Source organism: Papio anubis, chromosome 7, assembly GCF_008728515.1.
Source record: "Papio anubis isolate 15944 chromosome 7, Panubis1.0, whole genome shotgun sequence".
NCBI classification, from domain to species: domain Eukaryota; kingdom Metazoa; phylum Chordata; class Mammalia; order Primates; family Cercopithecidae; genus Papio; species Papio anubis.
The window spans coordinates 15,835,452-15,861,348 of NC_044982.1; the positions used below are offsets into that span (position 1 = coordinate 15,835,452).

The 25,897-nt window shown below is 44.3% G+C and overlaps 1 protein-coding gene across 7 annotated transcripts in view; it reads left to right on the forward strand.

Moving 5' to 3' along the window:
* TTC7B (tetratricopeptide repeat domain 7B) overlaps positions 1 to 25,897 on the forward strand; it is a 275,212-nt gene that overhangs the window by 83,236 nt on the left and 166,079 nt on the right. For 6 of the 7 annotated variants that reach the window (XM_017961461.3, XM_017961462.3, XM_003902158.3 and 3 more), the window contains one exon: positions 1,319 to 1,440. The exons of the other annotated variant lie outside the window; for it this stretch is intronic. In XM_017961461.3, the coding sequence (XP_017816950.2) occupies positions 1,319 to 1,440 (122 nt within the window). The remainder of the gene's footprint in view (positions 1 to 1,318; positions 1,441 to 25,897) is intronic. 7 annotated transcript variants of the gene reach the window in all.

The following is a 25,897-nucleotide window of genomic DNA, read 5'->3' on the forward strand; positions in this document are numbered from 1 at the left end:
GGGTTGCCCACCTCATTCCTCAATGTCTTGTTTATCATGTACCATCTACCTTTCTTTTCCCCAAAGCTTGCGGGTTAGGGAGCTAGCAATTACTTTCACTCTGTTTGGAGACTAAGGTTTCAAGACCTCTAGGATGTTTGGGGTTTCGCAAACAACGGGGTCTTTTGAAGAGCTGCTGACTCTCAGCAAATATAGACAGCATGCTTGGAGAACATTGGTTTTTATGTGAGCCACAAGTAGGCTTTCCGCTGAGAAATACTTTGACTTGTGAATTTAAAGAGAGTAGCAGCAGGCAGGCGGCAGTGGCTCACGCCTGTAATCCCAGCACTTTGGGAGGCCGAGGCAGGCGGATCACGAGGTCAGGAGATCGAGACCATGGTTAACATGGTGAAACCCTGTCTCTGCTAAAAATACAAAAAAAAAAAAAAAAATTAGCCAGGTGTGGTGGTGGGCACCTGTAGTCCCAGCTACTTGGGAGGCTGAGGCAGGAGAATGGCGTGAACCTGAGAGGCGGAGCTTGCAGTGAGCCGAGATTGCACCACTGCACTCCAGCTTGGGCAACAGAGTGACACTCCATCTCAAAAAAAAAAAAAAAAGAGAGAGTAGCAGCTACATGTTTATGCCTCAGTATACCCAACCCAACTTGCAAGTCTTCCTCCTGATTAGTTGGCAGTCTTTCTTGCAGGGCTAACAAATTAAACCTTTAAAAACCCCATTATCTGTTGACAAGCTAAGAAGTCAGGTTTGGGGAGACAGGGTGTTTTGCTCAGCTCCCCGCCTTGAGAATGGAGGGCTGCTACACAGCCAACCTCACCAGGTTGCAAAGCTGCAATGTCCCTCAGCTCTGGAGCCTGGCGAGTCTGCCCTTTTCTGGTTGATTCCAGGGCTAGTGTGGATCACAGCACTCATCAGCTCATCTTGGAGCTCATCAAGCTCGTGCAGGGTGGCAGCTGCAGTCTGCCCTTTGCTAGGACCTGCTTCTGTGTCCCCCAGCCTTCCTGTCAGTATCCTGGCCTTCAGCAGGGCCTCTCCACCTCTAGTGCTTCTCATGGCACCACCTGCTCATCAGGACCCCCCAGTCTTCAGCTCTCAGTACCAGGAGGGCCCTGTGTGCCCCTGGGTTTCTTGGCTGCTTCCTGTCTAGTAGAACCATTCTCTCTGCTTTTCTAATACTTGCACTTCTACACTTGTGCCTCTGCACTGATATTTGCGTGAGGAAGTTGGTTTTTTAGGTCGTGCAGTGCATTTAGAGATAGGGTTTGAAGGAAGTAGGCTTGGATGTGCATCTGATTAGTTTTCCAATTTTCTCCCCTTCTAGGTAATACTTTCTAATATTCAAAACAGAAGCCCTAAGCCTGGCCCTGCTCCCCACGATCAAGAACTAGGTTTTTTCCTAGAAACAGGACTTCAGAGAGCCCATGTCCTCTATTTCAAAAATGGGTAAGCCTTCTTCATTTTTTTAATCCACTTCCTAAAGAAGGAAAGTAGAAAGCCTTACAATGCTGTCTCCAGTTTAGTTATCATAATAAAGGAATTTTAAATATGAACTACCATTGGAACTTTTTTTTTTAAGAATGAACATTGGCTGTTTTTGTCTCTTCTCTACATGGCTCTCTTGCTTTCCCATGAGATGTGAAGGTGGGAGAAGGGAGGGAGGGAACCCAAGTCACAAGTACACAGCCCCAAAACCAGTGGGGTTGGCCTGACGGGAGCCACGCCTTCCCACGCCCTCCCTCCATGAATGGCTCTGCACGGGCCTCCCCATTTGTTAAGGAAAAAGTTAATGAATTGGAAATCCTGGCACACAGGAGCATCATCCTTTCAGGGGCTGATCATTCAGGGAATTGAATTTGCCAAATCTCAGCCAGTTTTTATGAAAGTGAGTGTGGCTTTGAAAAGCCTTTTACGAAAGGTTGGAGGACATGAATGGGAGGGGCAGCTCTCGAGTGCATTTGATGTTTGTTTTCCTTTTTGTGTTGCTCTTGTGAGAAATGTGCTGATTCTGTTCCAAATCTCTTCAGTTATCCCTTATTTTGACATTGTGCTGCAGGATAGATGTGCATGAAGACCAACAGTAGGTATCTGGTTCCTCTGTAGCACCCCTGTAGGCTTTGCATGGGAGGCCCCTAGAGGCGTATTCCCCTCCTCTAGAGTTAGTCCAGTAGTGCTTTGAATGGCAGAAGGGACCTAAGCCCCAGGCTCTGGAAAAATGAACAATGGAGTTGCTCCTTCTTCATTTTTAAGAGCTTCAAACCTTGGGGTGTAGCTCATGAAACTGGGATTTCATCTGCCTAGTGACCCAGAGCCGCATGCATCTATTTCCCATTAGTTGAAAATAAATGCCTATTTTTCAAGTCCTATTAAACTGCTTGTGAGAGAAGGCCTGCTTTGGTCCAGAGGCCTCTGACTGAGCTCCACATGGCCCACAAAAGGCCGTGACACACACCCCAAGGTTTGCAGCTGCTCAATGGCCTTGGTACAAAGATGCTTTTGCATTCGATCTCATCTGCCACTGATTGAGATCATTTGAGCAATGGCGCACGTCCCCTAAGCTAAGATGAAGTTCTGTTTTCTTTGCTGTTATAAATAGAAGGAGAAGGGAGGGAACATGGAATATTTTTCTAGTGATGTGGCTTTTCCCTTTTCACGGCAAATGGTGGTCATCACAGAGGAGCTCCCAGCCCTTGCCCTCCTTCTCTCTACCCTGTGTCTGTATGTGTTAATATGGAGGTCCAGACCCAGGAATTAATCTCCCTGGGGGTCCCAGAAGTGCCATACCGGTACGTTCAGTTGAAAATGTTTTGTGTGAGATTAATAAGAGTGGGTTGGATAATTTATTTTCATCTTTGAAGCCTGTTCCTTGGGGAGAAAGGAAGACTACTGGGCCCTGAGACACTGGCTGCCCACTGGAATCCAACTAAAAAATAATGATGAGAGGTCTGCACTAGATGATGGATTCACGTGCCACGGATTGCTTACTGGCTCATTTCTCATTTTGTTTTACTTTACTCAAGTTCAAGGAAATGCCTGTTGATGTAGCCTTGAGGGACTGCTTAACTTTGAAGCGTTTTCTCTTTTCTTGTCCTCCTGCTCTTCTCTCTGGGCTCTAAAGACCAGTGATGAGATTTTGGGCCAGGTACTGTCACTCTTTTTTTTTTTTTTTGAGACAGGGTCTTGCTATGTTGCCCAGACTGGCCTTAAACTCCTGAGCTCAAGGGATCTGCCTGCCTCGGCCTCCCAAAGTGTTGGGATTACAGGCGTGAGCCACCACGCCCAGCCCGCTGGGCCAGGTACTCTCAAAGGTCCCTGCTAGCTGCAGTCCCTGCTGCCGCTAGCTCAAGGCTGGGATGGTACAACAGTAGTGAAGAATTACTTTTAGGAGGTGGAGGTGAGGGCCGGTTTGGGGGCCACAGAATGTGGACCAAGGAGAAAAATCATTGGGAGATTTTGAATATGCCAAGTGCTGTCAGGGCGGCTTGATCCATACCAGTGGGCTACTCAGGGCCTGAGGGCCACGGCCAGGGCTCATTTGTCAGTGGATGCCTACAGCAAGCGGGAACAGAATGGAGGTAACTGCTGTCCCTAAGCACCCACACTTCCTTGTCATGTACTTGCTCCCAGTTGTCTCATTCCTTTTCTTTTCTGCAGTTTTCTTCTGTGTATCTGGAAGGACATAATGGACGGGATTAACTGATTTTCAATAGTAGGAAAATACACTAGAGTTTGGCAATAAGAGATGGAATTGATGAAACACAATGTTTTTCTTTAGAAATATACTTAAATGTATACTTAGCTTTTTAGTTGTCGTTCCTGAGGACTCACCGAATTGCAGTCTTGAATCTGATTCTTCTACGACTCTCCCATCTTTTCCAGAAGTCACTGCTGAACTGGTGGACTTGGGCATCTCTTTCAGAAAACCTGATGCCAGGACCAGTTCCTAGGCCCCTTCTGATGTGTTAGATCCAAGGGCTGCTTTTCATTTTGGCTTAAACACTTGTCCTTCATGGTCACTGGTCCTCACAGCGTTGCCACTCCACCGTGTGCAGTGGGCAGTGTGAGCACTATTGCCCCTATTGTTAAGAAAAATTTAGACTCACAGGGGTGTGCCTTGCTGCAGGTCACACAGTTCCTTGGGCTCCAGTCCTTTCATCACTGTGCCACTGTGTGGGAAGTGCTGCCTCTCGGCGTGGAGGGAGTCGATGGGAGGGATTAACTGTCCATCGCCCTCCCTCTGTGAGGGAGCACTTGACCTCCAGGATGGGACATCGCCCACAGCCAGTTCCCAGCCTCTGTTGGTTTGGTGATTTCTCCTGAGGCTTTCCCTTGGGTCTCACCTACAGCGCGTCACAAAGCATCTCTTTCTCCTCCCCCTCCTCCCTCGGCCTCCCTTTCTGGCTCCTCCTCTTCCCTCTCCCACCCCTCTTTTTCTTCTCCTTCCCATCTTTTCCTTCCCCTGCTTCCTAGTTCTTCTCTTCCTGGACTCCCTCTTTCCTTATGAGGCGGGAGAGAACAGCTAGTTGTCATCCTGGCCGGTAACTTCCTCCGCCTCCCAGTCCCAAGTCTCTGGGCGCGGTCCGACTTGGAATGTACCCAGATCCATTTCACATCTATTTCTCTTATCCCTCTGGGTGGCAGCAACAAGCCTGTTAAGGCTGAAAAAAACATCTTGTTGAGGCTCCGCAGAGGGTGAAAGCAGAACAGTAGCCTCAGAGGGCCAGGATTGCTGCCTCTGAGGGCTCTAAGTCGCCTCGCCACGGCAAGCGCTTGTGTGAGGGCAGCTCGGGTGCCGGGTTTGGAACCAGCCCTTTCTTCCTCTGCGTCTCAGGTTCTTTATCTGGGTAGTAGAGTGAGTATCACTCACCTCATAGGGCAGTAGTGAGGAGCAAATAAAAATATACACATGGAAGCACCTCACGGAGCGTCAGGCAAACAGCAGGAGGTAAATTGTGACTTCCAGTGGTGACGATGCCTGGCTGACTTACCAGCTGAAAGTGGGACCAGATTAAGGTCACATCCTGGTTGAAGTGGGAGTTTGTGGAGAAGGAGATGACTGAGCCGGACATTGCCAGGGCTTGGAGGCAGGGCATTTCTTTACAGTGGCTGCTGGCTTAAGGAAATGCTGCTCAAGATGCATAACCATGAGTTTGGATAACATTCTAGTTACTTTCAGAGAAAATAGGTGGGACTGACTGGTCTGACTGCGGTAGCACAGGGTATTCATTTCGCAGCCCAGCTAGCAGCAGAGAAACGGCTTCACCCTCGGGTTCCCCTCAGCCTTCTGAGAAGACAGTGTTACTCCCTACTTGAGTCATTGCCGCCAGAATTGCCAGAGAAGCTTGATTTGGGCATGTCCATCAATTTTGGATTTTTACCTCTTTATAGAATCAAGGTCTTATTCTGTGACCCAGGCTGGAATGCAGTGGTACGATCCTAGCTCACTGCAGCCTTGAACTCCTGGGCTCAAGTGATCCTCCTGTCTTGGCCTCCCAAAGTGTTGGGATTATAGGCATGTGCCACCATGCCCAGCTGGGATGCCAATTAGTTACTGCAGGTTGCTTTAGGAATATTTACCCATCTTTTGTAAACAAAGGGTAGCAAAGCACATTTAAAGTAAACTTGCTTCTTGTTAGCTGTGTCAGGTGTCCTGGGTAAGCAAAACGGATTGTAGTGTGTTTTCACTGGCTTTGAATTGATTTTAATTCAGGTGGGGTGGAGATAAACTGATGCAAAAGGCAAATGACTGTCAGCTGGGAGATGCACCCATGGGGTTGTACCATTTCCTAGGTTACATCCCCGCATGCTGCATGGGAGGCCTTGACTCAGAAAGCAGGAAGTCAGGCAGGGATGGTTCAGACCTTGGGCCCCCCTCAGGTACTTGCAACCAAGCCAGGGAATAAAGTGGTATGGGAGGGTTTATAATCAAAAAAATAGACCACTCATCACCACTATGCATCGACTTTAAAAAGCTTTCAATCTTCCCATATAATCTCTTTGCAACTGTTTAGCCCTGCTCAGTGTAACCTAGACTTAGAGGGCAGGAAAAGGAGTCCAAGAGGCCCTTCTGTGTCCTATGGGCTGCTGAGGAGTGTGCTTCCTGGGCTTATGTCTCAGATATGGCAGCAGCAGCAGCAGACAGGCTCCCATGTCCAATGTGATTGTGGGGAGGTGATCATGGCAAGGGCACCCGCCAGGACGTGAGTGTGCTTTGCTGGATGCAGTTGTCTCTCTGGGTGCTTGAGCAACTTCGCCTTTGCATTCTGGCCTTCCGGAGGTCATCTTCCCTCTTGCAGTGGTAACATGTGTTCGCGTTTAAAACTGCACACTACTTTTGACAGTACAAGTCCACTGCAGTGAACGTAAGAGAATTCACACACATTTCCTGTAAGCATTTAATAACCATCACTTTTTTATACACAACCCTCTTCAAGAGATACAGAGATGAAAAGGAAATGGGCCTTGTCATCTGGGAGATGGTAGAGAAAAGAAAAAAAGGCGAAGACATAAACATTAGTAACTTTAAAGGTTATGACGTGGTTCTATAAAATAATAAACAATGAAAGAACACCTGACCATGTAAGGGAGCTGAAGCTTCCAGGCCCATTTAGTCATGCATGATGCTGTTATCGGCTTGGCTTCTGGGGAGGCCTCAGGAAATTTGCAATCATGATGAAAGGCAAAGGGGGAGCAGGGCCATCACATGGCCAGAGTAGGAGCAAGAGAGCGAGGGCGAAGTGGGGCACCACACACTTTTAAATGAACAGATCTCATGAGAACTCACGCATTATCATGAGGAGTACCAAGGGTGATGGTGCTAAACCATTCATGAGAAATTCACCCCTATGGTCCAGTCACCCCCGACCAGGTCCCATTTCTGACACTGGGGATTACATTTCAATATGAGATTTGGGTAGAGAAACACATCCAAACTGTATCACAGGGCCTACGTGAGGTTGTGGGGACAAGTGGTGAAGAGAAGAGACAAAGCCCCTGCCCTCCTAGAGTTCATGGAGAACTGAGTCTCATGGAGAATTAGGAATTAAAATAAGCCGTTTCAGGATAGTCGTATGTGTTATCACTGGGGAAGTCCAGGTTGCCACAGAAGCAAACAGGAACGCTGCTCTGCTGGGAGAGCCATAGGATTCGGAAAGGGGAGTGAAGATTTGGAAAAGTGGGCTTGAGATGGCGTAGATGCCTACAGATGGGGAAGCACCAGAGGGACGTTCCAGTGGTTGGCAGAGTATGGAGTTAGAACTGCACTCGGTGGGAGTGATGGTTTCTGTAGACATCTGGGGATGTTCCTCTAAAGCTTTCAGCATGGGACCTGGCATGTGGTGGGTTTGCTCAGTTATTCAATGAGTGTTTGTTGAGTTCTGCTAAGTACCTAGTACTGTGCTCAGTACTAGTATATATTGGCCAATAGAAGAGACATAGTCCAGGCTCTCAGGGAGGAGACAGTCTAGTGAGGGAGACAGATAATGAGTAAGTACTGGTTGTATATAATTACACATTGGAATAGGTGCTAGGAAGTGAATGGGTGCAGTGAAAACAAATAACAGAGGGCCCCTGCGTAGATAGGGTGGCCTGGCCAGGTCTCTGGAGGAGGTGACATTGAGATGAGACCAAGACTTGAAGGGTGAGAAGGAACTAACCAGGTCAAGCACAGGGGAAAGAGAACTCCAAGGAGAGGGTGCAGAATGTGCAGAGGTCTTGACCCAGGAAAGAGCTAGGTGTGTTCAAGAATCAGAAAGGAGTCCAGTGTAACAGAAACATTGGAAGGAGGAGGGTCACAGATTCTCTTAGTCTGGCTTACCCAGAAGAAGGCAGGTCCGCTGTGCAGCATATAGTGGGAGAGTGATGATTGTCCAAAGAAGTCCCCAGGTCACCAGGACAAAGGGTAGGTGATACGAGGTGGTGAAGACATTAGATGTGTATCTTAGAGATAACAAAGGGTATAGAGACCAAGAGAAGTGGATGCATTTGAGATGTCTGTTAGAACTACTAGAGTTGGGACTGCTGGTGGATTGGATTTGGGGGACAGAGGGTAAGGGAAATGGAGGAACCAGAGATGACTCCCCAGTTTCAGCCTTGAACAGTTGGTTAGATGGGTGGAGACAAGGAGAGGATCAGATCTGGAAAAGGAGAAATCAAGAATTTGCCTTTGGGCATGTTAGGTTTAAGATGCCTGTGAGATGTCTAAGTGGAAGTGTCAACTGAGAAGATACACATGACCAGAAGATGGGTTTGACTTGAGTTATAAATGGAGAATTTCACCATATTGATTATATTTAAGGCTGCAGGATTGGATGAGATCAGTGAAGGGGCAGAGAGTAAAGAGAGAAGACAGTCCAGGACTCAGCCTGAAGACCTGCAAGAGTTGGAAAATGAGTAGAGGAGGATCCTGTGAAGGAACTGCCAGAGGCGGAAGGGAAACCATGAGGGTGTGTCCTTGTGAAAGCCAAAAGGGGAAGCTGTGCTAGGAAAGAGGAAGTGGTCACCTGTGCTGAATGCTGCTTAGATGTTCATAAAGAAGACCAAATTGTGACCCCTGGATTAGATGCCCTGGAAGACATCTGTGACCCTGTAACAGGAGAAGCTGGATAGGGGAAGGTGAGGAGCAGATGACACAGGATGAATTGCAGCTCTGTATACAGGCCACTTCCCAGAAATGTTCTCCCCTTCCATTTTCTTTTCTAAGGTGCAGTTCATGCTGGAAGGACGGATGGCAGAATGATGGTGGAAGATTAAACAGTAGGCTAAGGAATAGGGAATTCATTCTCTAGGTGTGGAGAAGCCATTGGATCTGGAAGGTGGGGTTTTGGGAAGGGCCAAGAACAGGGTAGTTCATTTGGCCACCAAGAATCTAGTGCCACCAGAGCCATGTCCCCCATTTCAGTAGAATCAAGTTCATTTTACTTGGTTTTTCGCCACAGGCTACATTTTAACCTCAGCAGGAACCATACTAGGAAGGTGTGGGCGATGGAGGGAGGTACCGAGCCAGGAGGGAGTCTGTGTGAGAGCTGCCTTAACAGCTGCAGAATGGAAGTTGATGGAGCAGCGTGAGGTATAGGGCACCTTCCTGCAGCCTGGCCAGCTAGGGCCACCTTGGGGCTGCCACATGTCGCCTGGGCACTCACATGTCTGGAAGACTTGAGTCACCTAGATCGCTGTTCCACGTTCTTCCTATGCGTCATTTCACTTTGCAGGGAGATCTTCGTAATAGTTGAACTGATGGTGCAGTTTCGATTCGGAAAATCCAGAAGCTCCAACAGCTGTTAGAGAGCATTTGTTCCCATCACTTCTGATACATGAGATTCAGAGAAATCATGTTCACTAATGATTCAAACATTGATGGAGACCCTTACTAGGTGACTTACTAGTGCCAAATACTGTTCTAAGTGAATGAGTCAGACCCAGTCCCTGGCTTTATGGAGTTTACGTATCATTGGGGAAACAATCGATTAGCAAGGTAATATGATTTTCTTCAGGGTCACACAACTGACTGGGGCAGAGCTGGGACCTGTCCTCCTGCTCCTGGCTTCCAGTTCAGTCCTCTCATCAGCTGGGCCATACTGACCATGCCTTGTCAGTCCCTTCTTCTTGAAAATGGAGTCATGAGCAACATGGCAATATATTACACTTGAAAATTAAGGAGCTTAAAAAGCTAGTCTATCATCTTCCAATTGGTCTCATGTAATTAAAAAATAAAAACAAAGCAAGTCTAGACATAATTATATATGAATAAAACGCATCAGCCAGATCTTCTCTGTTCTGTTTAAATGTGGGCTAGGTCTTGCTCATCCCTTAATGCCATCAAAACCTTAGTGTGGAAACAAAAGAATCTCTAACAATTTTAATTACGAAACTCCAAAACCCCTCTTTTCAGTGATGAATTATGGGGACAGGTAATTACTTTCAGTGTACTTCACAAGTGCTAGCACTTAGTAAGGGTTGGAGATGTGATGCCGTCAGAAAGCTTCCTCAGCATTCAGCAAGATGGGTGCATTTGTGTGGTCTCTCCTTGGTTTCAGCAGAAGAATGGGGTGGGTCATTCTAAGCTTCCAAAGTCGGGGAGGAGGTTAGTGATTGGCATTTAACTGTGTCTCCCAAAGGCCCCTCCCTGCATGGTTTACCTCCGATATGCTGCCTCTTGGAAGGCAGGCTGCAGTTCCTTTAATCACCACCAAGAAACTGGAATTCCTTGGCAAATGAACTGGTTAGGATTTGTCTTGGGTAGTGGTTTTCGGTTTTAGTGGGAGCAGGAGTGGAGGAATAGATTCCTTGCTTCTTTGTTTATCCACTCATATATTTATTCATCTGTCAAATATTTACATGTTAGGAGCTAGGGTCGAGACAGCAAATGGTCCCTGTGGAATTTCTAGTCCAGCAGGAGAAGAAAAAACAAGTAAATTACCAGTGGGCTATGCCTTTAGGAAAGGGGAAGATAGTGCTATTTTCTTTTCTTACCTTAGCTTTTCACCTGCAGCTTTTCTTTTAGGAAGATAGTTATATAATTTCATATCTAAAAGTCAGAATTAATTTTTGTAGCATCTCCCAGTACCTCTTGACATAACTAGAGATTCATTCCCTGGGAATTGCTAATATAAGACCTTATCAGATGGCAGTATTTTCAGAGCAGCTCTTGCTCATGCTCTGGATGGGAGTATCATGAATGAACACACAGCAGGAACACACCGTGTGGTCTGAGGGATACTGCCCTCCGCTGTTGGTTTCAGATGATGTGTTACGGCATTCACTTGTTCTACCAGTGTTTATCAGCTTCTGCTCTGAGCCAGGCATTCTTTGGGCACTGGGGATAAAATGGTGAGCAGCCGGACAGGCTTTTGCTGTTGGAGAGAAATCAGATCGTTATACTCTTGGATGTATAACTATAGCCTAAGATAGTTACAACATTGAGGAGGAAAGGTACCCATTTCTGAGAGTCCATTTTAAAATGAAATTAACCTACAGTTGGTGGTTATGGGGGGTTTTCCTGAGGAAGCGACTGAGCAGAATCCTGAAGATGAATTGGAAAACAGGAGCTAACTGGCAAAGGCGAGGTAGGGTGAAGGGAGTGGTGATCGTTATTGTTTAGTCAGGGGTGTTCAATCTTTTGGCTTCCCTGGGCCACATTGGAAGAATTGTCTTGGGCCACACATAAATAATACACTAACACGAATGTAAGCTGATGAGCTTAAAAAAAAAGGGAAAACTTTGGGAGGCCGAGATGGGTGGATCACGAGGTCAGGAGATCAAGACCATCCAGTAGAAACCATGTCTCTACTAAGAAATAAAAAAAAAAAAAAACTAGCCGGGCGCGGTGGCGGGCGCCTGTAGTCCCAGCTACTCGGGAGGCTGAGACAGGAGAATGGCATAAACCCGGGAGGCGGAGCTTGCAGTGAGCTGAGATCCGGCCACTGCACTCCAGCCTGCGCGACAGAGCGAGACTCCATCTCAAAAAAAAAAAAAAAAAAAAAAAGGAAAAAAAGGAAAGAAAAAAAAAGGTCTGTGCATAAATCTCATAATGTTTCAAGAAAGTTTTTGAATTTGTGTTGGGCAGCATTCAGGGTCATCCTGGGCCACATGTGAGCCGCAGGCTGGACGAGCTTGGTTTAGACCCAAAAGAATCCTCAAAGGCATCTTGTCCAGCCAACTCATCCTTTATTCTCTGCTTTATTTTACTCCTTAGCATTTAACTGGCATCAAAAAATCCACTATAAACTAGGGATCTTCTTAGGTTTAGTGAAAGAATCCAACTCACAAGAATTTCATAGGCTGCCCTTGACACCCGTCTACTTAGATAGATATAGAACAGAACCAAAAACTGCCAACAGGGAAAGATCAGGGGCTTCTTTCCACATGAGTGCTCCCAGCAGTCCCTACAGCCACCCAGGAGCTGTTCTGTTTGTCCCTTTTCACCTCAAGTGACAACTGAGGTGCTAGGGAATGAGACTCACATTGGATAGGTTCGCCATCTGCCCTGGCTTAACATCTCAGGCCCCAAGTCTTCAGGGCCCTCCAAGGGATATGCTCAGTTGTAAGTATCAGCGCACTCAGGGAAGCCCAAAGACACAATGTTACTATCAGATATTTACAGTTCCTCCCAGTCTGGCTGCAAGTTATCAATCAGGGGCCATTTTTATCATAGGAAATGTTGCCTAGTGACATAATTGACATTGTATCTTTTTAGGCTTTCTAGGAAAACAAAGCTAGAAAGTTAACCTAAGGTTATTTTTGTTGTTTTTGTTTGTTTGAGGCTGGGTCTTGCTTTGTCACCCAGGCTGGAGTGCAGTGGTGCAGTCACGGCTCACTGCGGCCTTGACCTCCCGGGGCTCAAGCGATCTTCCCATGTCTACAGGCGCGTGCCACCAGGCCCAGCTAATTTTTGTTTGTTTGTTTGTTTTGTAGAGATGGGGTTTCACCACGTTGCCCAGGCTGGTCTCGAACTCCTGGGCTTAAGCGATCTGACCACCTGGACCTCCCAAAGTGCTGGGATTATAGGCACAAGCCACCGTGCCCGGCCAACCTGAGGTTAAATTCTCAAAACAAGAGGGAAGGAATTTAACCCTTTGCCCCCAATTGTATTTTGTCTTATTTAATATGTTTACACTTGTCTCCCATCGGTAGAACCTAAGCTCCACTTGGGTAGGAATTTTGGTCAATTTTGCTGGGAACAGGTCCTTACCTGTACGTCCCAGTGTCTGGTGTATAGTTGTGCATCCATGAATGAATGAATAAATGGATGCACTTTTCATTTTCAGCTGAGACAGCTGTGGCTCATAGATGTCTCCCTGAGAGTTGCATATTGTCTGTAAAAGTAGTTGGTGTAACACCTGTGCATGTTGTGCTAGGTGCTGGGGATCTAAGGCTGAATAGGACAGCCCAGACCGGCTTCATGGAACTTACTGCTCCTATTCTTGGTTCTTTATGGTAAAGCGGGAGCTACACTACGACCACCTAGGTCTTCCTGGATATGATCTCATTCTGTTAAAGGAGAATGGAGAGTGCTAGGCATCAAATAATTTCCTTGACCTTAGCAAGAAATAACACATTTTCTGGAAAGATCACAGGGACCTCTGCTTTCTACCCTGTCTTTGTGGTTGGAGGGAAATACAATAGCGGTGGCTTTATTAAGTTCCTCAATCTGGCGCCGACAGAGTCTTTTCTGGGAAGATCCTAGCCTGGTGGAAGCTTGGTCTTGTAGGCCTCCTTCCGAGGAGGGTGCCTAACCCACACATCCGGATGGGATTCCAGAGCTCCCGCAGCAGGAAAGGGAGCTATCATCTTCCCTGGTTTAGTTGTTGAGAACATTTGCTCCCACAGCCTCCCAGACTTGAACTTTTTTAAGACTTCAAATATGTAGCTCTTCAAGTCGAAACCTCATGGGGTGCAGCTGGACAGAGAAGCCCACAAGAGAGTTTAAGTGTGGCCTCTGCAGGCTGCCCCTCAAGGGCAGACCATTGAAATAACACATGTGTGTGGGGACAAAGGAATTCATATCCTGTCTGGTCAAGAAGGAAGCCAAGTTTCACCCTCTCTGAGCCTGTCAGACTGTGGGGAGCTGTCTTGGTAATTTAGTGACGTCTGCATCACAGAGGGGGTCCAGATGTATCTGTTGGGGAAGGAGGGTGGATGGGAAGGAGAGGAGGGGGAAGCATGCATCCCTATTCTGGCTCTGGCCCAGAGCAAAGCTCACTCACCTACCTGCCTTTTCCCTTCCCGGGTTTAGGTGTCAACTGCATTCGTGTTTTACACGAAGGTGGGCTGGGGGTGGGTACCCAGCCCTTCTCAAGGGATATTTCCTACCTGTTTTTAAAAAATCATCTTTTTCCTCTCCATTCTTTTTTTGCAGTGATATTTTTAGTCAACTGTTAGAGAAAATTGCAGAGATTGAGCTAAAGCCCAGAAAATGACTGAGACATCTTGGGATAATTTATGACTTTTCTTAGGATACACTAGAGCCTTCTATTGAAAATGAGAGGGGAAATAAATTTTTCTACAAGTACCCACCTTTATATTTTTATGGCAATGTCTGCCATAGACCTGCCCACCAATAAGGAAATCTATAATATGATTGTATGTTCTCATAGCAAATTCCTACATTAAATTACAGGGTTTAGAAAAGTCATGGATTATTTCTTTTTCTTTTTTTTTTTTTGAGATGGAATCTTGCTCTGTCACTCAGGCTAGGGTGCAGTGGCGCGATCTCGGCTCACTGCAAGCTCTGCCTCCTGGGTTCATGCTATTCTCCTGCCTCAACCTCGCGAATGGCTGGGACTACAGGCACCCACCACCATGCCCGGCTAAGTTTTTCTATTTTTAGTAGAGACAGGGTTTCACCGTGTTAGCCAGGATGGTCTCGATCTCCTGACCTCATGATCTGCGCACCTCAGCCTCCCAAAGTGCTGGGGTTACAGGCATGAGCCACTGTGCCCAGCCAGATTATTTCTTAATTGACATTTGTTTTTTCCACCTTCCTCTGTATTTTGGGTTTGAATTCTTACACTTTTATTTATTTATTTATTTTATTTTTATTTTATTTTTTTTTTGAGACGGAGTCTCGCTCTGTCGCCCAGGCTGGAGTGCAGTGGCGCGATCTCGGCTCACTGCAAGCTCCGCCTCCCAGGCTTACGCCATTCTCCTGCCTCAGCCTCCCGAGTAGCTGGGACCACAGGCGCCCGCCACCTCGCCCGGCTAGTTTTTTGTATTTTTTAGTAGAGACGGGGTTTCACCGTGTTCGCCAGGATGGTCTCGATCTCCTGACCTCGTGATCCGCCCGTCTCGTCCTCCCAAAGTGCTGGGATTACAGGCTTGAGCCACCGCGCCCGGCCTACTTTTTATTTATGAATGCCTTCTGGTGATGGTTCTCCAGGTTTGGCGTGGACATGCTGTACCTTTTTTTCTGCTAGCTCTTCCTCCTTCTGCCTCCCCTTGGCATAATTTGCATCTTCTGCCTCTCTGTTCTGGCTGACTGATGGTTATGGTAGCTGGTTCTCCTCTGAATCTCCCTGGCAAATTAGCAACAGAAGCAGCAATCCCTGCATCCTGGAAATAAGCAGTTAAAATACCGGGAAGAATCTAAAGCTATATTTCTTCTGAAGAATACCCAGAAAAACTCATTAGCCAGGCTTAGTAAAACCTGAATTACTGATCTTTTTAAAAGATGCAATTATACTGCTTTCAAGTACATTTTGAGCTAGTAAATTAAACACACATACACACACAAAAAAACAAACAAACAAAAAATTTGCCTACTCAATTCCATGAATGTTTATTGAGAACCTGCTGGGTAAGCTCTGGGGATATAAGATGAACAGAAAGCATTCTCTGAGCTATGGGACGGACAAGGATGTCAACGGACAAAGATTCCTTGCTTGGCCAAACTTTAGTCAAACTCCTAAATCTTCTGCTAGGCCCATCTGTACACTTCCGTGTAAAATCCAGTTTTAGCAAAAGAACCTGTGAAGTCATTTTAGCCAGAATCCCCCATTCTCTAATATCATCCTCAGTGTCTGATTGGGTTCCTCAGCCACTGCGATCCCCCAGGTGCTCTCTGATCACCCTGGCCCGTCTTCAGCAAGAATCCTGTTAGATTCATTTAGCCAGAATCTTTCTTACTCCTCATGTTTCCTCTTAATGATTTTCCACCCACTGACCCCCACCCTCCTTGGCTGTAAATCTTCACCTGTTTAGGCTGTGTTTGGAGTCTAGCCACTCCCTCCCTCCCACTGCAAGACCCAGTTGCAGTGGTCCCTCTGCCTATCGTGATGGTCCTGAACAAAGTCCTCCTTACTCTGCCTTAACAAGTGTCATTGAATAATTTTCTCTTCAACTCAACAAATAATTATATCACCCTGTGAAAGGCAGTGTAATGAAGGTGTGTACTAGGGGAGAAGGAGAAAGGAGAGGAGGAAGGCAGAAGTATTATAGTTAACTACTTTGGTGAATTCATTAGGTTTCTTAGAAGAATTAACAGTTGGACTTGGTCTTTGAAGACGGGATAAAACATACCATCTGACAGGGGTCTTGGGAGAAGTGGGTGGGGTGGTGGTCATGGTTGAGTGCTGAATCTACAAGGCCGGAGACACTTTACATGCTCGCGAGAGGCCGTGTTGTGCAGCACTGACTCCGGATTCTGCTCCTGGTTTCACATGCTTGCTCTTCTGTTGACCAGCAGTGTGACCTGGGCAAGTCCCTTCACTTTCTCTCTGTTTCAGTTTCTTCATCTGTAACTGGGGATAATAATAGGACCTACTTCATAGGATTATTAGGCTGATTAAGAGAGTTAGTAATTATAATGTGCTTTGAACACGTTATCATTACACATAGTAAGTACTTATAAGAGTTTGATAAATAAATAAATAAAACCCTACAGAGTAGAGGGTTTGCCAGCTCCCATAGAGAGAAAGGCAAGAATTGGCAGCTAAGAAATCTGGGAAGATGGCAGCACCCGTGGCAGCGTAGTTTTGGGGGTTCTGCTATATCCACATAAAAAAAGACACAGCGACTAGAGAGCAAACCCAAAGGCCCAGGAACAACATTTAGAGCTAGACTAGGTGGCAGAGTATCCTCATGAGCCCCAGCAAACCAGCTGATGGGGACACATTACCAACAGCCTCACAGCTGGCATATTGTGTGCATTTGTGTGCAACAGGGCATCTGATGGGCCTGGGAACAGGAGACCCTGAAATAGCCATTACGTATTTACTGGGAAGCTTGTCTGGCCAATTTGAGATTAACAGCTGAAAATGAAAGGATTTTGCCCAGGAAGGTCTAAGGGGCCAGAGCAGTCACGCCCTTGTGATGACTGGAAACTGACTCACTAGGGCTCTCTTCTGGGACTGGGCCCTGCTACAAGAGAAGCTGCTGAGAGATGAGTGAAAATTGATCAAGCAGTGATGTAAGAGATGAAAGAATGAGAAAATAGACATGAAAATTGGGGAGGGGGAGATAGCCAGGAATTGTCATAAAGGAAACTGCTATATTTTTTAAAGCAGCTTTGTTTGTGTATAATTTATATATTTTAAAAACCTATAATACCAGCACTTTGGGAGGCCGAGGCGGGCGGATCACAAGGTCAGGAGATCGAGACCACAGTGAAACCCCGTCTCTACTAAAAATACAAAAAATTAGCCGGGCGCGGTGGCGGGCGCCTGTAGTCCCAGCTACTCAGGAGGCTGAGGCAGGAGAATGGCATGAACCCGGGAGGCGGAGCTTGCAGTGAGCCGAGATCGCACCACTGCACTCCAGCCTGGGCGACAGAGCGAGACTCCGTCTCAAAAAAAAAAAAAAAAAAAAAAAGAAAAAAAACCTATAATAATTATACAATTTGGTTGTTTTTAATAAATATATACAGGCCGGGCATGGTGGCTCACGTCTGTAATCTCAGCACTTTGGGAGGCCGAGGTGGGTGGATCACCTGAGGTCAGGAGTTCAAGACCAGCCTGGCCAGCATGATGAAACCCCATCTCTACTAAACATACAAAAATTAGCCAGGCTTGGTGGCAGGCAGAGTACTGTAATCCCAAGTATTCGAGAGGCCGAGGCAGGAGAATCTCTTGAACCTGGGAGGTGGAGGTTGCAGTGAGCCAAGATCACGCCATTGCACTCCAGCCTGGGCTACAAGAGTGAGCCTGTCTCAAAAAAAAAAAAAAAAAAAAAAAAAAAGAAAGAAAACTTACACAGCTGTGCAGTCATCTTCACAACTCAGTTTCAGAACATTCCCTTCAGCCTTAAAAGTTCCTTGTGCCTGTTCCAGTCAATCGCTACTGCCACCCCCAGCCCCAGGCAACCACTTATCTGCTCTGTGGCTGTGTCTATAGATTTGCCTTTTCTAGACATTTTGCATAAATGTAATCATAGAATACGTAGTCAATTGTGTCTCACTTCTTTTTTTTTTTTTTTTTTTGAGATGGAGTTTCACTCTTGTTGCCCGGGCTGGAGTGCAATGACGCAATCTCAGTGCACTGCAACCTCCGCCTCCCAAGTTCAAGCGATTCTCCTGCTTCAGCTTCCCAAGTAGCTGGCATTACAGGCATGTGCTACCACACCCATCTAATTTTTTTGTGTTTTTAGTAGAGATGAGGTTTCTCCATGTTGGTCAGGCTGGTCTCGAACTCTCGACCTCAGGTGATCTGCCGGCCTCCGCCTCCACCTTCCAAAGTGCTGGGATTACAGGCATGAGCCACCGCACCCGGCCTGTGTCTCACATCTTTCACTTGGCATGGTGTTGCTGAGGTTCACTCCCATCGTAGCATGTATCAGCAGGTCACTCCTTTTTATTGTGGAGTCGTCATTATTATTACACTGTATGGATATGTGACATTTTTGTTTATCCATTTACCAACTGATGGACATTTGGATTGTTCCTGCTTTTTGACTATTATGAATGAAGCTGCTATGAACATTCATGTGCTGATCTTTTTGTAAAAATGTGTTTTCATTTCCCTTGGGTGGATTCATAGGAGTGGGATTCATGGGTCATTTGGTAAGTTTGTGTTTCACTTTTTAGGAAACCATCCAACGGTACTGTTTTACGTTCCCGCCAGCGATGTATATATGGGAGCTCCAGCTTCTTTTTTTCTCTTTAACTCTTGGCATTGTCAGTTTTTTGAATTAGAGCCATTCTAGTAAGTTTGTAGTAGTATCCCATTGTGATTTTAATTAATTTACATTTTCCTAATGATTAATGAAGTTCAGCAAATTTTCATGTGCTTCTTAGTATTCTTGCTGGGTGCAGTGGCTCATGCCTGTGATCCCAGCACTTTGGGAGGCTGAGGTAGGCGGATCTCCTGAGGTCAGGAGTTTAAGACCAGCCTGGCCACAATGGTGAAACCCCATTTCTACTAAAAATACAAAAATTAGCGGGGCATGCTGATGTACACTTGTAGTCTCAGCTACTCGGGAGGCTGAGGCACAAGAATTGCTTGAACCCGGGAGGTGGAGGCTGCAGTGAGCCGAGATCGCTCCACTGCACTATAGCCTGGGTGACAGAGTGAGACTCTGTCTCAAAAAAAAAAAAAAAAAAAAGTATTCTTAATATTCTTCTGTGGTGAAATGTCTGTTCAAAACTTTTGCCCTGGTTTCAATTGAATTTTTGTATTCTTATTTAGTTGTTGAAAACTCTGTTCTTTTCATGTTGGATTGCATTGACACGTTAGTAAAAAAATAAATTAATTTAATATAAACATAAAGGTTTCTTTCTGGAGTCTCTATTTTGTTTCATTGTTCTATATGTCTGTCTTTAAGCCAATACCATATACTGTCTTGAATATAGTAGCTTTATAGTAAGTTTTGAAATGAGGTAGTATAAGTCTAACTTTGTTCTTCTTAAAAATTATTTTGGCTATTTTCAGGCTTTGACATTCCCCCATTAAATTTAGAATCAGCCTGCCAATTTCTGTCAAAAAAAAAGGAAGCCTGCCAGGATTTTGATAAAGATTGTACCGAATCTTTAGATCAACTTGGGTAGAATTGACAGATTCACAGTAGCAAATCTTCTAATCCAACCCCTCTCCATTTATTTAGATCTTCTTTGATTTTTCTAAAAAATGTTTTGTAGTTTTCAGCTTTTGTATTTTCTGTTAAATTCATTCCTAAGTATTTCATTCACTTCATGTGATTGTGAATTGAATTGCTTTCTTAATTTCATTTTCAAATTATTTTTTGTTATTGAAAACTTTTGATTTTTATACATGGATGTTGTATCCTGCAAACTAATCTCTTGAATTAATTTTTATAATTTTGTAATAGATTGTTTAGGGTTTTTACATACAGGATCATGTCATCTGTGAATATAAACAATTTTACTTCTTTCTGTTCAATCTCGATACCTTTTATTTCTATTTATTGCCTTATTGCACTGTTGAGAATCTCCAGTACAATATTGAATAAAAGTGGCAAAAGCAGACATCCTTATTGTATTTCTGATCTTAGAGAGCATTCAGTCTTTCACCATTAAGTATGGTGTTAGCTGTAGGTTTTTGATAGATGCCTCTCGTCTCTAGTAATATTCCTTGATTTAAAGTCTATCTTACCTGATATTAATATAGCCACACTACTTCTCTTATGGTTACTGTTTACATAGTATATTTTTTCATTCTTATATTTTCAACCTATTTGTGTCTTTGAATTAAAATATCTCTATCTCTTATACATAGCATGTGGGTGGATCTTGGGTTTTTTAATCCAGTATAAACCTTTTTGCCTTTTGAATGGAATGTTTAGTCATACACATTTAATGTAACTATTGATGTGATTGGATTTACACCTACTATTTTTACCCTTTGTTTCTGTCTCATGTCTTTTTTGGTTCTTCATTCCTCCTTTCTACCCTTTTTAATGGTTGTTAAAAAATACTTTTTGGTATATCATTTAAATTCCTCTGTTGATTTTTAACCGCATTTTTTTGAAAAAAATTTTCTGTTTTCAGCTGGGCACAGTGGCTCACACCTGTAATCCCAGCACTTTGGGAGGCAAAGGCGGGTGGATCACCTGAGACCAGAAGTTCGAGACCAGCCTGGCCAACAAAACAAAACCCTGTCTTCACTAAAAATACAAAAATTAGCTGGGTATGGTGGTGGACACCTGTAATCCCAGCTACTTGGGGGGACTGAGGCATGAGAATTGCTTGAACCGGAGAGGCAGAGGTTGTAGTGAGCTGAGATTGCACCACTGCACTCCAGCCTGGGCAACAGAGTGAGACTCCATCAGAAAAAAAAAAAAAAATTCTATTTTCTCTATGGATTATAATAGATATCTTTAAACTATCATAGTCAATTTCAAGTTAGTATTGACTTAATTTCAGTATCAGCAACTTTGCTCCAATATAGTTTCATTTCCTCCTGTCCTCTTTGTGTTATAAAAACAATGTAATATATTAATTTTCCCTTTACACAATGTTATTTTTTACAGAAATTAAAAGAAGGAAAGATAAAACAATATTTATACAGTCTTTCATATTTACCCACATATTTACATTTCTGATGCTTTTATTAGTTTATTCCTGTGTATTCCTATGACCCTCTGGTATCATTTGCTTGTCATCTGAAGGCTTCCTTAAAATTTTGTATTGGGCAGGTCTACTAACAATGAATTCTCTCACTTTTTGCTTGGTGGGAATGTCTTTATTTTTTCCTCAGTTTTGAAGGATAGTTTTATTAGATATAGAATTCTTGATTGACAAGGTGTTGTTTCTGTTTTTTCTTCAGAAGTTTGAATACAGCCATAGCTCAGCGATATTCTAAGTTTGGTTTCAGATCATACAATAATCTCAATAAAGCAAGTCACATGAACTTTTTGATTTCCCAGTGCATATAAAAGTTGTATTTACACTATACTGTAGTCTGTTAAGTATGCAATAACATTATGCCCAGAAAAAGGTACATACCTTAGTTAAAAAATACTTTATTGCTAAAAAATGCTAACAGTCATCTGAGCTTTCAGCAAGTCATATCTTTTTGCTAGTAGAGGGTCTTGCCTTGATGTTAATAGCTGCTGACTGATGGGGTGGTGGTTGCTGAAGTTTGGGGTGGCTGTGGCAATCTTTTAAAATAAGACAACAATGAAGTGTACCACATCAATCGACTCTTCCTTTCCTAGAAGGTTTCTCTGTAGCATGCAATGCTGTTTCATAACATTTTACCCACGGTAGAATTTTTTCAAAATTGGAATCAATCCTCTCAAACCCTACTGCTGTCTTATCAACTAAGTTGATATAATATTCTGAATCCTTTGTTGTTGTTTCAACAGTGTTCACAGCATCTTCACCAGGAGTAGATTCCATTTAAAGAAACTTATTTCTTTTTACATCTGTAAGAGCAATTCCTCATCCATTCAAGTTTCATCCTGAGGTCGCCACAGTTCAGTCACATCTTCAGGCCCCACTTCTAATTCTAGTTCTCTTGCTATTATCACCATACCTGCAGTTACTTCCTGCACTGAATATTTGAACCCCTCATAGTCATCCATGAGAGCTAGAATCAATTTATTCCAAGCTCCTGTTCATGTTGATATTTGGACCTCCTCCCATAAATCGCAAGTATTCTTAGTGGTATCTAGAATGGTGAATCCTTTCCAGAGGTTTTCAATTGGCTTTGCCCAGATGCATCAGAGGAATCACTATGGTAAACAGTAAGTCAGAATTACTCCTTGACCCTTGGGCTGCAGAATGGATGTTGTGTTAGCAGGCATGACAACACCTTTTATCTCCTTATACATCTCCATCAGAGCTCTTGGGTGACCAGGTACATTGTCAATGAGCAGTAATATTTGGAAAGAAATCCTTTCTTCTGAGTTGATCTCAACAGTGGGCTTAAAATATTCAGTGAACCATGTTGTAAACAGATGTGCTTTCATCCAGGCTTTATTGTTCCATTTATAGAGCACAGGTAGAGTCAATTTAGCATAATTCTTAAGGGCCCTAGGATTTTCAACATGGTAAATGAGCATTGGCTTCAACTCAAAGTCACCAGTTGCATTAGCTCCTACAGGAGAGTCAGCCTGTCCTTTGAAGCTTTGTAGCCAGGAGTTGACTTCTCTGTAGCTGTGAAAGTCGTAGATTCCTTTTTCTTCCAATCGAAGGCTGTTTCATCTATGTTGAAAATCTGTTGTTTACTGTAGGCACCTTCGTTAATGATCTCAGCTAGACCTTCTGGATAACTTTCTGTAGCTTCTGTGTCAGCACTTGCTGCTTCACCTTGCACTTTTTTTTTTTTTTTTTTGAGACGGAGTCTTGCACTGTCACCTGGGCCGGAGTGCAATGGTGCGACCTTGGCTCACTGCAACCTCCGCCTCCTGGGTTCAAGCTATTCTCCTGCCTCAGCCTCTGGAGTAGCTGGGATTACAGGCACCCACCACCAAGCCCGGCTAATTTTTTGTATTTTTAGTAGATACGGAGTTTCACTATGTTGGCCAGGCTGGTCTCGAGCTCCTAACCTCATGATCCACCCGCCTTGACCTCCCAAAGTGCTAGGATTACAGGCGTGAGCCACTGTGCCCGGCCACCTTGCACTTTTATATTATAGAAACAGCTTCTTGCCTTAAACCTCATAAACCAGCCTCTGCCAGGTTCAAACTTTTCCTCTGCATCTTTTTCACCTCTTTCAGCCTTCAAAGAATTGAAGAGAATTAGGGCCTTGCTCTGGATTAGGCTTTGGTTTAAGGGAATGTTGAGGCTGGTTTAATCTTCTATCCAGACCATGCAAACTTTTTCCCTATCAGCAGTAAGTCTCTTTTGCTTTTTTTAAAAAATTATTTTTATCATTTGTGTGTTCACTGGAGTAGGCACCTTTAATTTTCTTTGAGCAGCTTCCTTTGTATCTTCAACTGGACTAGGTATTCGGTACAAAAGGCCCAACTTTCAACCCATCTTGGTTTTTGGCAGACCTTCCTCACTAATCTTAATTATTTCCAGCTTTTGACTTAAAGTAAGAGATGTGCAACTCTTCCTTTCACTTGAACACTTAAAGGCCATTGTAGGGTTATTAATTGGCCTCATTTCAATATTGTGTCTCAGGGAATAGGGAAGACCAAGGAAGGGTAGAGAGATGGGGAAATGACTGGTCAGTGGGGCACATATACAACATTTTTTGATCAAGTTTGCCATCTTATGTGGGCATGTAAACCATGTCACCCCCAAACAATTATGGTATTATCAAAGATCACTGATAACAGATGATGATATTAATTGATGGTGGTATTGTTAGTATTATTCTGAAACTTCTCATACAACATGGAATAAAGTTATTCAATGTTCTAATTCCATCATCCTCTGTGTCCTTGAGAACAAATATTCTTGCTATGGAAGAAAGGAAAAACAGATTTAAGATAGAAGTAGTCTAGGAAAAACTAGTCCTGAATTGGAATAATCAAATTGGAAATATTAGTATGAAATCTGAGGTATCTGTGTCTATGTGTATATATAAGTATGTGCATATATACACATATATACATGTTTGTGTGTATGTGTTTATATGTGAGAGACAGAGAAGGTCTGGCTAAGGTGACTGGCCCATTAGCAGTGAACATCTCTAGCTCCTAGATTTTGATCTTGAAATATCAGATTTCAATAAAAGAAACCTCATGCCAGTTCTGGGGCAGGAAATATATAAGATGAGCTTGGAACACCTTTACCTACATCCGTAGAGCAAAGAAGCTATCAAAGATTCCAAGGTCATTTTAAAAAGACTCAGGTCAAATACAGGACAGTTTGAATTTCAAGAAGGGTAAAAATTGCAATAGACTAATCAAATAAGCTTAAGTTAGTGAGTTCTGAGTCAGTATTTTGAAAACTATGCAAATAAATGGAAAACATAAAACATTTTACTATGTGTACTAAGCCACTGGAAAGCCAAATATTGGATGAAACATCTTATAAAAATTATTCCAGCTAATAAATGAAAATGCAGTGGGAGAATTAGAACATCACCACTTAGTAACTCCCAGGAGATTGATGCTGTAAGTGTTGAACATCAAGGGCTGCTAATGTCAGAACAAGAGCACAACACTGCTGAAGTCTTGCCAAAGGGATCGACCCTGAATTGATCAAGCCTCCGGATCCAGCTGCCAAATTGCAGGCAATACGGAGAACAGAGGCATGTATTGAACTGTAGCATGAGTGTGCAGTTTTCTAGCCAGTGGGAAACTCTATAGGCTGTTCAGATTTTCTCTAGCAGATAAGTTGTAAGAAAAAGAGGTGGGGTGGGGGGGGCGTGTAAAGTAAGAGTGATTTTAAAGAACCATCAAGTGAAAAAAAGTGGACAAGGCTATAGTGTAGGGATGCCTGCGTGAGTAACAAAGCAATTAACCAGAAAATTCAGAGTAGTTGTTACTTTTAGATGGAGGGGGCTGTTCATTGGGATGAGGTGAATGGCAGTGTCTTTATTTTTTTGGGTGGTGGTTACACGGTGTGTGCCTTCTAATAGTCCCCTACGCCATACAATTGTTTTATATGGCTTTCTGTATCTATACTTCATAGAACAAAATATTAAGAAAAAATTGAGGGGTCAATGAAATATGGGCTACAACAGTACCCAGCAGAGGGCAGGGGAGGGAATCCCTGCCCTGGGGACCCAGAGGCCGGGAGTCAGGTCCCGGCTCAGCCCCTCTTGGAGCTGTTGGGCCAGACTCCCTTCTTCTCTCTCTGGGACTCAGTTTCCCTCCTTATCAGTTGTGAGTAACGAACTCCTGCCTGCGTCACTAGGTTGGTTGGCAGATCATCTGGAATAATGAGTTGGAGAATGGCATGGAAGCAGTTAGTGGTATCTCAGAAGAAGATGACGGCTGACCTTTCCTGGGCAGTGACTGTGACCTTTCATCCTCACTAGAGCCCCATGAGTAGGTGTGCAGCTGGATCATACTCCATTCTAGTGGGAGGGACCCCGTCTCTGTCCCGAAGAAGCCCAGTCTCTTGTGGGGACTTCCTGGATGAGAGAGTGGAATAATTTTCATTACCATGTCAGTGGTTTATTAGTAAGTGGCAGTTCCTCTGGATGGCTTAGAGGGGTTTGAAAATAGCTTATTCCCCTGAGCAAATTAAATATTCTCCTCACAGATCATGTTTGCTCTGCTGATGCGCTTAGCAAAGCTTTTTTTTCTCTATAGATAGAGCCAAGGTAAACCTGAGCTTCCCGTCTGAGTGAGTGAGTGTGAACTCTGACTGGGAAAGCCAAATAAATGAGGTCTTGTGCGATGAAAGAATTTCCTTTAGAAGATTGACTTGTGGTCCGAGCGTCTTCTGTGTTGTCGCCATCTTATCAGTGTTAGTCTGTTTCCCCGACACCATCTTTCTTCTGAGTCCTGTTTCTGCTATGAAGCTCAGACGCCTCAGCATAAATTCTCTGCTGTCCCGTTGTCACCCATTCCCAGTGGAATCCCATACCCTTCTTTGCAGCCAAATGTG